Source organism: Cebus imitator, unplaced genomic scaffold, assembly GCF_001604975.1.
Source record: "Cebus imitator isolate Cc_AM_T3 unplaced genomic scaffold, Cebus_imitator-1.0 Scaffold486, whole genome shotgun sequence".
Lineage (NCBI taxonomy): Eukaryota > Metazoa > Chordata > Mammalia > Primates > Cebidae > Cebus > Cebus imitator.
In genome coordinates, this window is record NW_016107801.1 from 441,813 (window position 1) to 454,335 (window position 12,523).

General features: G+C 55.8%; 1 protein-coding gene across 2 annotated transcripts in view; it reads right to left on the reverse strand.

The window, feature by feature from the left end:
- OLFM1 (olfactomedin 1) overlaps nt 1-12,523 on the reverse strand; it is a 44,958-nt gene that overhangs the window by 11,560 nt on the left and 20,875 nt on the right. For both annotated transcript variants that reach the window (XM_037732969.1, XM_017513073.2), the window contains exons 4-5: nt 10,346-10,565; nt 1,588-1,694 (exon numbers count right to left, since the gene is read on the reverse strand). In XM_037732969.1, coding sequence (XP_037588897.1) covers nt 1,588-1,694; nt 10,346-10,565 — 327 coding nt within the window. The remainder of the gene's footprint in view (nt 1-1,587; nt 1,695-10,345; nt 10,566-12,523) is intronic.

Here is a 12,523-nt window from a genome sequence, read left to right on the forward strand (position 1 = left end):
AGTGCTGGGACCACAGCTGTGAGCCACGGCGCCCGGCCCTGCTTTCTCAGTGCTGGGACCACAGCTGTGAGCCACGGCGCCTGGCCCTGCTTTCTCAGTGCCTGCCGGCATCACCTGGTTTTCACGTCTGCATCTGGATCATTATCACCAACATCTGTAGCAAAAGCAAGTTCCTAACTCTGAACATAAGTGGGGTTTTCCAGGTGGGGTATGGACTATAAGAGCGGTCAGAGCCTTCACAGACAATTACAATGTTAGAAAACTTCCAAGCATCAGCTGTCACGATTCAGAAAACAGGACAGACAAACCTTCTCCCCTACAAGCATCCAACCCCAGTAGCATCCCAGCTCTGCAGTCAGGCCAGCCCCTCCAGGTAGGGATGGCGGCCGCTCAGGGGTGGTGAGAGGGGAGGCCGGGGATGAAGACAAACGCACCAGGCTTCAGCAAGCCCGCCAGGCTTTGCCCCGCCCCACCTGTCTTCCTGGAAGGAGGGATTGTGCCAGAGGCAGTGCCCCCATGCTTTAAATATGAGATTGTGTTGAAATGGTGGAAATGGTGAAGGAAGGAGGCAAAGAGATCAGAAATCCATGGGGAGACAGCTGGGTGCATCCCTTCCATCAGACCCACTCCAGATAAAGCCTAGAGGATCTCACATTTCAAAGGCCCTTTCTCAGTCAGCCCAGGGCAGAGCTGGGTTGTTTGTTTTTAAGTGTTTATTTTCTAAGCGACCTGCGAACCTCTGAAGAAAAGGAGGCTGGGTGAGCCACGCCCCTGACTGCGGGGCTGCCCGTTCTGGCAGCCAGAGGTGGGTTAGCAAATCACCAAGGGACAGCAAAGCCCAGACAGCTTCCCTCCTCCAGCGAGAGCCTTTGGAGGGTGCTTGCTTTGGAGGGAGGCGGTATACCCATGCTGCCGGCGTCCACGGCCGGGTCTGGGGTCCTGGGGCCGTGTGGGGCTGGGCCTCACCCACAGACGGGCAGCTACCCTCACCTCCCCATTTTTCAAAGGGGCTCAAACAGTAAAACCCAACCCCCCAGATAAAGGCAAATATGGTGCCTGTTTCTCTCTTTTCTGAGGTTTCACCCGGGGGTGGAAAAGCCTGGGAAAAAAGAACATGGCCTCTTTCCTAAATCAAAAGGAACATGAGTCTCCATCAGCCATGAAAGGAATGGCAAATGAAATACAAATGAGATGTCATTAAAACAAAAAAGGCCTAATGGATTCTCTTCCTGAAGCAGATGCAAGGACCAGAAAAGTCAGGGCTGGTTTTCGGCTTCAGAGAAACGGACTCAGGGCACCAGCCCAGCCAACTGGGGCCAGGGAGGGGGCCTTGAAGGGATCTGCGACCGTGTTATGGTACACCATCATCCTCAGGTCACTCCCCAGCCCATGATCTACGACTCTGGATCTGCACAGAGGCCTGGGTCCCTCCCGAAAGTCTTCCGGGAACAAACGCCCCCAGGCACCAAGCTGCCCAGTCCACAGACCTCGGAGGGTGGGCGTGGCTGGCACCCATGCCCAGGGCCCACCAGGTGGCCGAGCGCACCCTTGCCCAAATGTCCCCCTGTGAGATAAGGGAACACTCACCCGGTTATCGCCTTCGGGGGCAAGAGGGTCTGTCATCCACGATCCGAACCTCGAGCCAGAGGTCTTGACTGTCACAGGGTCACTGATGCCCGTCAACTTCCCGCAAGCTGGAAAAGAGCACACAGGTCAGGAGGGGGAGGGCAGGGGCCCCAGCCCGCGGTGGCCACCCAGACCTCGACCGCTCAGAGCGCACCTTCCTCCTCTTGCCCTCTGGGTCTGGGGTGCTGTGGAAAGCTGCTCACACCCTTGTTTTCACAGACTATACCCCTAGTCTCGGAGAAGCCACCTCCTCCCCAAAACAGAGCAGCTGTGGCCAGGATGGCAGGGAAGAGCCATGGGCAGGTGGCTGCCCTCCTGGGCTTCACCCCTCCTCAAAGGGCCTGCTGGACCCATGGCCTGGGGGTGGGAGTGCCGGAGCAGCACCTCTAGGAGAGGGGATCAGGTTTGCCAAGACTCAGTTTTCTTCTTGTAGAAATGGGACCAGCAGCAGCTCCACCCCCAAGGGCATTAGTGGTCATACCCTGGCACAGCCCAGCCTGCTTGGGGCAGTAAGACCTAGCACGAGACACTCCACCCAGGCAGGCCCTGTCCCACGATGGAGCAGCAACGCCACCAGCCGCCCCAGAACTGACCAGGACCAAGGCCATCGCCGCCTTCCCGCAGGTGAGGACCAGGTGCTTCTGTCTGTGGGAGGAGCCCAGGCTGGAGTGCCAGGATTCCAAGCACCAGGGTGGATAGGACCCTGGATGTGACGTCAACAGCCCTCCCGCCTCACAGAGGGCCGTGGAGGTGAAGAGGGACACACCTCGGCCACCTGGTCATTTGGGCTGAAGCTGGAGCCCCCTACACCCCGAGGGCTCCGGACGGCTTCCACACCCATTGCTTGGGAACTCCTCCTCCTACCCGGAACCCGGCATGTCTGCACGGCCACACAGCTCTTCCAGAACGCACACGCCTCAGCCACCCTCTGAAGGGCCAAATGCCCCTGATTCTAACAGACCCTGGATGGGAAGTCGGTGGCTTCCCTGCGGAGGGCAGAGGAAGGTCCCCTCCACCGCAAGCCCCCTGCACCCTGCCCTTCCCAGCCAAGCCTGCCAGTGACCTCCTAGGTCTTGTGGCACCCTCGGTGGGGTCGCACGGGCACATGTACACAGTGGTCTGCAGAATTCAGAGGCCATCCATGTGTGTGGGGAAGACTGTGGGTGAGTGTGCCCGGACCTCGGCTCAGCCAGGATAATCCCGTAGGCAAGCCGGGAGGGGCGGGCTCCAGGCTGGCCCCAGGGGGACGAGGCCAGGCCACTCCCATGCTCAGCGAAGGTCTCGGGGTGCCTCCCACTCTCTCCCAACCTGAAGTGGCAAGTGTGCCTGCTAGTAACATCACATGAGACCAGAAAGATGGACCCTCCCAGCCCCACCTGGTGTGGAGGTATCTCTGATTTTGTGGGTTTGCAGGAGAATGTGCATTCGGGTAACAGGGGCTTTCTGAGAGACGAAGGGCCCGCTGCCCGCAGAATAAGACCGGGTTTGCCCTCAAATTCCCATCGAGTCAGGCTGCACTGCTCCAAGGCTCCGGCAGCCTGGGAAAAGAAATGTCACAGCCCTCTGCCTCCCCCCCGCTCCGTGCTTATTCCCCCGTCCCCACTTTCAAGAGGAGCTATGAGCTTTCCCACGTCTACACTGTCCCCTCATGGCGGGAGGCTTCCCGGCAGTGGGGCTGGGTGAGAGGCTGCCAGGGTCTGCTCAGCCATGGTCCACACGGGCTCTGGGCCAGGACCATGCTCCCCATCTGCGGGAGAAGAGGCAGAGGAAAGGGATGGAGAGGAGATGGCCATGGCTGACTGGAGTCCACAGGGACGAGAAATAACATGGGGGCTCTGGGAAGTCTCACGAGAGGCTCCCCTGCCAGGAGACCCGGCCCAGCTTTTCACCCCTGTGCAACTCCGGGGTGGGGGTGGGGGGCTCAGGGCGGCTTCACTAAGGCTCTGGTACCTGGAGGAGCAGGGGGTGGGAGGCAGGAGCCATGGCTGGGCTCACCCCTCACCCTCTGGCTGCTGCGGGTCCCTGGACTTTGGGGGAGATAGTAGCTCTCTTGGCACTGGGTGCCGGGAGAAGCCCTCCACAGCCCCCTCCAGTCCTCCCTGCTGTCCCCTAAGACAGCGTTGTGGCCCTGGGAATGCCCCGGGAGGGCTCCCCACGCCGCGGTTCTGTTAGTTGTCCTGAAGGAGAAGCCTAGAGGGGCGGTGGCCCCACGCTGGGCTGTCACTCGGGCTCTGGCCACTTCACCCTCCTTAGTCAACACACGGGGTTTTCCGTGATGCTGACCCACTTGAACGCCCAGTCCCATATGTACAGCAGGCTGCTCCTGGCCGGATGACCTACCAGGAGACCAGGTGTCTGCCCTCCACCTTGCAGGCAGCCGGCAGAGGCCAGAGACGGCAGGTCAGCGCCGGGCTCCGCTCTGCCGCCTTGCCCGAGCCCCCGCCCTGCTGGCCACGCAACACTGCTTCAGCTGTCCCTCTACCTGCATGCCAGCCCCAGCCCCGCCTCCCCACCCATCTTCACTGGCTTGCCCCAAACTGACGCCTCTGCCTTAAAGACATGTCCCTCCTTCACTCCGCCCACCTGGCCTGCGTGGAGCTCCACCCTCCCTCCCACCATACATCTCCTGGGGCTGCCATGGAATGTCTGGGTCTTACTGCCCAAGGGAAGAAGTTTCCTGTACTCACCCTGTCTCCCCCAAAACTCAGCCTGGGCATTTGTACAGAATGAATGAGTGAATTGCTCATTGCTCAGAAAAGCCTCCTCAGCCTAAGGCTTCACTCTGCACCTCAGTGGCAGGAACAGTCGGGGTGGGGGGAGGGTGACTCTTCCCTGGGGGATGCTCTGTTCTTCCTCTGCCTATCTGCAGATGGGGTAATAACGACAGTGCCCCCTTGGAAGGCTGCTGTGGGAATTAGGGCAGGGACCACCACAGAGCTTCCGGGGCAGCACCTGCCACAGAGTCAGAGCCCCACATAGGTCAGGAGGCATCGTGGAGCTTCAGACTGAGGATGTGCAGAAAAGGTGAGTCCAGGTTGGATGGTCTTCATCCCGCCCACCCTGGACCTCGCAGGTCTGCTCTCCAGAGGACGGCTCTGCCCCAGGCTCACCTGCCTGGGCCAGGGGCTCCCTCCTCCCTCTCCCACTGGCTCAGGGCTGAGCATCACCCTCTCCAGCTCCCTCTTTTAAAGGCAAAAGTGACCCCTTGAGATGAGCCTTAAAATCCTGGCTTAGCGAGGGCAGGGAGGGCGGGGCTGGATCTGCACCCAGCTCTTCCAACTGCTGGCTGCAGGCACAGCTCCCAGGGCCCCTGGGGCTGGAGGCCACCTGCCCTCCTTGAGTCAGGGAGTTATTTTTGGTTCTCCATCTAGACCGCTTCTGCCAAGACCTCAGGAACTGACAGGATCTAAAAAAGCCCACGGCAGAGCCTCGGCAGAATCTTGGCACATCCAGTCCAGGAGAGCGCCCCTCTGTAGTCACGAGCACTCAGGATGCACCCACAAGGAGGGGAGAGGAGGGGAGAGGCAGGAGGGCTGGCTGGGCTTCCTGCACCACTGGAGGCTCAGAAAATGGCCCAAACGGGCTCCATCTCCCAGGAAGGCCCGGGCAGGGAGGGCCGGCATGCTCAGCTGGAGGGACTGGAACTTGAGGGCCCAGGATGGGCTCAGAAGGCGGGCGCTGTGCAAGGCAGGGGCGATGTGTAAGGCCGGGAGCCTGGACAAGCTGATGCCCCTGCGGATGAGACGATCTGCCTCCTGCTATTCCCAGAAGGAGGCCACTTCTGAGCAGCAGCCTGAGCGATCTCAGAACAGGCCCGGGGAGAAGCCCACCGAGGACCTCAGTTCGGAGACAGGATTCTCAGGCAACCCTGAGACCCCGGCCAGGAGGCTGAGTGCCCGAAGCGGGCTGACCGGGTTCCTGGCCTGCCGGCGTCCTCTCAGCCTATCCTCCTTGGTCCCAGCTTTTTACTGCCTGCAATCCAGGAAGACAAGCTGGACACCAAGCACCATGTCCTAACCACATCTGCAAAGCTGGGAACTTGGACAAACCAATGTCCAAGATGCAGATGAAGGAAGCTGCGGACCACGCAGCATCCCCGCCAGGCCTCGAGATCACACCCAGGGCCTGGGGTGGGCGGCCACTGAGAAAAGGGTCACGGCAGACCCTCCTCCTCTCACGGCAGGGAAGGGCGGGCCTCCAGGACACTCTCACTGCCTGTCACCTGGAGAACTTCCTGGGAGGGGCCCTGGTCACCTGGACCCCACTCAGTCCGGGCTTCTGACCACACTTTAGATTTCGGCTCATTTCCTGCCCCGTCATTCTAGCGGGTTTTCCTTCAGAATCCACTGGCAAGGGCTTAACTCTGCATCCTTGGACGCACCACATGTGCTGGCGACAGTGGCTGGCTAGCTCCATTCAGGGCCCAGGGCTGGGGAGACAGCTGCTCTCTCTGCCTGGCAGACCCTTTCTTGCATCTCAGGGTCAGGGAACAAGTGGGAGCCTTCAGACTCATCTCCCCCAGGACAGAGTGTAGGGTATGATGCCACAGCCAAGCGCTACGTCCTGACCATGAGCTGAGCTGGGACAGGGGCCTGCAGCTGGACTTGCGTGAACCTAGATGCCCAGGCAGGCCCAGCTCCCGGCCACTGGCAGGGGAGTCTGAAGCCAGAGCTGGTGGGCTTTGATAAGCTGTGTTCAATGGAACAAAGAGACCCCAATTGAGCCTGAAGCCCGGACTGTCTGTGCTTATGGGTGTCTGAGGGCTTCCTTCTTACCCTTTGAGGGGGAAAAAAGGAAACAAAAGAAGGCTTTATGGGCAGACTTCCAGGATGGTATATCTGGGAGGAACACTTAAAATCAGCTGCCCCCTTATTTATAGAGAGGACCACAGAGGCCTGAGGCCAACAGGCACAGGACACGGCCCGAGAGGTTCATGGGTAGAGCGGCACCCTGCATGGACCCTTGTGCTTCTGGCTTTGCTCAGCTTCGCTGCTGGGGCATCTGACTCTGCAGGCTCCCCCCGACAGGAAGCCCCACACCCAGAGGATGAGGCCAGGGGTACGGGGCAGCTCTGCCTCTCCCCTTACCTGGCAACAAGTCTTGCTCCAGGGGAAGTGAGAAACTGCCTCCCTTCCAAAGGATGCCTGAGAGGAGAGGTTCAGATTCAAGTTTCCAGCTGGGCCATTGGGAAAATCGTATAATGCATTAAAAGAAGGAAACGCATTAATATAATGCATTAAAAGAAGGAAACACATTAACATAACGCATTAAAAGAATTGGAAGCAGAAAGCCAACGGAGCCCCAGTCCTTGTTTTCTGTGTTTCTGAATAAGTTCTGGGTTCAGGAATTGTCACAGCAACAGTGACTAGAAGAAGTGAGAAGCAAGGAGGGAGCCGATTGGAAAGACTTCGGGAGAGCCTCTCCCCCAGCCTTTCCCCAAGAAGGGAGCCTGGACCCTGCTCACTAGACCATGGAGCCTGCAGTCAGGCCTCACAGTGCCAGGTGCAGCAGGCACACCAAGAAACATGGGGTCCGGGACAGGGGGGAAAACTGCCCACTGCAGATGCCATGTCTCACAGAAGCCCTGCCCTCCTGGGATGTGCCCACTACTGGATGCCGTGTCTCACAGAAGCCCTGCCCACCTGGGACGTGCCCACTACTGGATGCCGTGTCTCTCAGAAGCCATGCCCACCTGGGACGTGCCCACTACTGGATGCCATGTCTCTCAGAAGCCATGCCCACCTGGGACTTGCCCACTGCTGGATGCCATGTCTCTCAGAAGCCCTGCCCTCCTGGGACGTGCCCACTACTGGATGCCATGTCTCGCAGAAGCCCTGCCCTCCTGGGACGTGCCCACTACTGTATGCCATGTGTCACAGAAGCCCTGCCTACCTGGGATGTGCCCATTACTGGATGCTATGTCTCACAGAAGCCATGCCCACCTGGGACGTGCCCACTACTAGATGCCATGTCTCTCAGAAGCCCTGCCTACCTGGGATGTGCCTATTACTGGATGCTATGTCTCACAGAAGCCATGCCTACCTGGGACGTGCCCACTGCTGGATGCCATGTGTCACAGAAGCCCTGCCCACCTGGGACAGCCAGCAGTGTGTGCTGGCTCCACTGAACAGAAGGCTGGTCTCCTCGGCAACCTCCCAGCAAGGAAACAGGCTGCCAGGACCGTCCTGAGATGGGTGCCTATTTGCAAGGCTAAAATGAAGCTAAATTAAGCAACTGCAAGATATTAATTTGGTGCTTAAGTTACTGAGCTTGAACGGAAGCCTGGGAAGAGGGAGGAGGAAGATCAGCAGCTGCTAAATCTTTCTATCTGCGTGTCTATTAATCATCTATCATTCAATCAATCAATCATTTATCTAACTACCTATCCAGTTATCAGCCAGCTACCACCTGCCTACCAGCACCTCCTCTGCTGGACCCAGTGCTGAGATCAGGATCTGAATACCTTCCACGAATTATCATTCCATGAATTACCCCAGCGTCCGGGGACTCCCTGCACCATTTTACAGATGAGGAGGCAGCGGAAACTCGAGAGGGTAAATGCCTTGGGGGAGTCACACTGCTATCGAGTGGCGCTTACTACCTTGCGAAGCTGCCTCCTCTAACGGGAAGCTCAGTTGGCTGTGGCATCAAGATTAGCTGGGTGCCGGCTACAGGCAGACACCAGGGCCCCACCTGCAGATGCTCTGATTCAGCAGCTCTGCCTGTGTGTGGCAGACCTTCCAAAGAAAGAATTCAACGCAGAGGTGAAAGCAGGCAGCTGCGCTCCAAGGGTGGGAACAAGAGGGCCCCTGGAGTCCTGGTAACCATCTCTCTTTCCTCCCAAATCAAGGTGCTAGCAACCCAAGGGCAGCCATGTGATCTCCTGCACAAGACCCAAGATCATAAGCCACAAGGTAGACTCACCCAGCTACTAAAAATAGGCCAGGCGCAGATGGGAAGGCCAGCTCGCCCGGGAGGGGTGGTGTCTCTTGGAAAGGCCCTTGGCTTCTCACCATTTGCAACTTTTTACTCCAAATCCCCACTTTGCTCCCTTGATTCCTCGATTGGAAAATGTGGAGGTTTTCTCTGCATTTCTCCATGATGTGCCCTGTCTATACCAGGGGACAGACGCTGCTCATGCAGAAATAAGTAACAACAACAAGACCCTGCCACTGGGTCCTTCGGAGGCCGAGGGAGACCCCTCAGTGGGAGTGTCTGGAGGGCCTGGAGAGGGCGGAAACCGTGAGGTCACTCAATGTCATCACAGGTAGCAGCCCGAAGATAATACCCAATGGAAACAGTCACATCGCCCCCTGACCGTTAGCACAGCTCTGTCAGCATCAACACTCACACCAACGCCTAGAAAGCCAAGCAGTCACACCCACTCCTAGAAAGTCAAATTGGGAAGCCACGGTAGAGGCCATGTGGTGCAGACCCCCCGCCTGGGACTGTCTGAGGTCACCCAGCCATGGTCACACCAGGGCTGGGCACCTTGGAGCACGGAGCTGAAGAATGCAGTTAGCGACCCCCATGGGACACAGCCAGCGTGCACACACCAAAACAGACCAGTTCTACCACTCCTGGCACGTCTCAGCGTCTCTGTTTTGGAACTGGGGAACTTAAAGCTTTGTGCACCCACCGAGGACACCTAGAACGGCATTTAAAAATCACCTAGAGTGGGAACCCTGGGAAACAAAAGGGTTTGGCTCTCACCTTTCCCCTTGAATATTCTCTGTCTTTCACCTAACCATCAGAGATTTTAAAAAGCGTTCTTTTTGGATGTTTTAGTTTTATAATAAGGCACTTGGAGTGTGGGTGTGGGGAAGGGAGGGGAGAAATAAAAAGGTGACCGAGTTAAGGACATCAGATAAAGCCTGAGATAAACTGCATGAGGCAGAAATCACCCTAAGTTACCCTAAAAAGTAGGTAGTAGGAAAACAACCACCTTTGTGGTATCAAAAAAAAACAGCTGGCAAGGAGGGACGGCTAATATTTCTTAAGAAAAACTAAAAGTGAAATTGGGATTTGAAATGTACTATTTAAAAGTAGACTCAGAGACTCATGTGTTAAGATTTCTCCTAGTAATTAACTGGAAAGTTGATAAGGTGAATGGATAATCAATCGGAAATAAGAATCTGAACAGGTCATCCCACACCGGGGGTCTTTCTTAGAAGACACACCAAGGAAGGGGCTCATTCGCTCTGAGGCTCCTCCCCTTCCAGGCTGTGTAGGGGGACTCCTTCCTGTGCTGTGAATGGCAGCTCTAGTGTGATGCAATTAAATTTTGTTCCCCTTATTATTCAAACTATGCATGATTCAGTATTTCAGGAGCTCCACCAGACCTCCTTCTCAGTCCGGAGGAATCTGAGATGTGTATTTCCATCCCTATTAAACTGGTGTCTTAAACGCACGTGCGCAGGCACACGCACACGCACACGCACACACACACACACGGTACGCCAGATGGTATGCTATTTCTTTCCAGATGTGTGGCTCAGTGGGGTCTGTGGCCTCTGCGCGAGACGCGGCTCTGAACGGTGCCCTAGGCCTGCGCTCCTCCTCTGCTGTCTCTCAAGGTAGCCCTGGCCAGGAGCCCTAACGCAGCCAATGCCTCGCGAAGCCAGGCTGGCGCTGTCCACTTCAGCACCACTCCCTAAGCCTGCGCGTGTGCCGGAAGGTGGGCAGTGCAGCGCCACATCCCGCAGGGTACTGGGCCTACCTAGTTTTTGCATGCATGCACGGAGCCTTTCTTCAAGATTGGACACTCTGCTCTGAAGTTCATCGTAGTCATAGGCGCCAATTTCCTCTTGCAGCTCGTTAAGCACTGACGTCAGATTCTGGACCTCCTCTTTAAACTGCAATACCAATTTGGCATCGGCCTTGTACTCTTCCAACACAGGTATCAAAGGCCTAAGTTCATCCATTTTCGCTTTTATTGCCTGCAAGGTTAAAATAAGCTGGTTCAGTGCGATGCATGCAAGAACTCTCACACCCTGCCTTGGCCTGGCTTCTCCCTAGGTGAGGGAAAGTGTGTATGTTCCCGCTTTATTTACAGGCTTATTTATTCTGGTCCAAATGAGTTAGAAGAGCATATTAAACAGTCCTCAGAACACCAACATATTTGGGAAAGGTCTTTATTGTCAGTTTAGAATGCAACATCTTAAGGTTACATGCTTTGAGTCACATACACGAAGTTTTTTTTTTTCTTTCTTTTTCAAAAAATGCATTGACAAGGGTTCAAACTATTCATAAAATGCAGCTACAGTCGCATGCAAAGGAGGATCCTGGTTGTATTCAAGGTTCCTTAGTGAAATGGTGCTAAGTGTTGGAAAATGATAGTAAAAATGCATGGTGCAAAAAGCTCTCTGGCTCTCTTTCATGGTTACATGGGAGTGGACTGCCTCTTCAGTCACTGCAGCATTGAAAAAACTCTTTTAAGTTAGCCCTGCAAGTAAGAAAATGAAATACCGTTGAAGAACTAGCTCACTAGCCTGCCTGAGACAGACAGCCATTAGGAAACACATATGCACACGGTCACTTGGAGAAATCCCACTGTCACGTTCGAGCCAGTCAAAATGAACTGCTTTAAGAGTTACTGAGATTCCCTCATCACAGTTTCTGTTGGAATTTTTTAAACGTAGTTTAGCACAGTCAAGGCAAGCGCTTGCTTTTCTTCCCCCAGAGCCGCAGCGCCCCAAAATTGGAAACTCAGAGAGATGTGTGTGTCAACAACATTTACCAGGACGAGCTACCTCCCAGCTGCTGAAGACACCCCCCTCTGAAGGAGTCTGTCGGCCGCAGAGAAGGGAGTGCTGTCTGAGAGACATAAACGCATTTTGGTCAGACAGGTCAACATCTCTCTCTCTCTCTCCAGAGTAATTCATGATGACCAGCCAGATGCAAGGACAGAATGTCCACCTGCCTCTGACGAGCGCCATCGGCTCATTCCACCTCAACGGGATCAGGCCTGCTACTATTTTATTTAGGATACAGATTTATAACTTCATTAGCTGGCCATTTCATCTATTTAATGTATCGTTTTTAAAAGAGAATGAGTTCTTGCCTCATGCAGGGGCACATCAAGGGAAAACATTAGCACAAAAAGGACGGGAAGACAGAGACACAGCGCGGGCAGTTTCCAGGCGGCGAGGCCGTGAATTCCGCCTATTCATTTACATCTGGGCTGGGCTTCTAATTAAAATGCATGTACACCTTAATTAAGGCGGCATATCATGTTTCCATCGAGTCCTACTGAGATGGCGTCAACTGTGGGAAGAGCTCTAGCTGGCTGCACATCTGTGTATATGATTTTAGGTCACACAAACGCCAGTTTTCATGTCCAGAGTCACCCGGAGAAGCAGAACACTTCCCGCCAGGTGGAAAGGAGGTTGGTGTCTCTCTCTTTTTGCCCTGCGTCTACGGCGTACCTTGTCTCGGCTAGATCAGGTCAGATGTGAAACACTGCCCTGAGACATTCCCGCTCCAAAATGGCTCTCATCAATTAAGCTAATCCTCGCCTAATGTGATTTACCTGCAGCAGCTGTGGACTCGTGTGTCCCTGCCCAGCTAATATTCCACTTTGCTTGGGCAGCGAGGGATCTCAGACCCCGGCTTCCCAACCACACTGACGGGGGGCCTGGGGGCGAGTGTGTGCTGCCCCTGCCAAGGTGGCTTCTGCAGAACAGGGCCAGGTGGTGGCCTCCCTATTGCCAAGGGCAACAGCCCTTTCAAGGCACAGAGCAGCCTTTGCTGTGCTTCTCCCTGCCCCAAATGACCATTTCTATAGGGAAAGGGAAAGCACACCCAGCCTCAGAGGAAGAGGAGGAGAGGGAGGAGGAGGGGAGGGAGAAGGGGAGGAAAAGGAAGGAAGGAGGAGGAGGAAGGGGGAGGAGGGGGA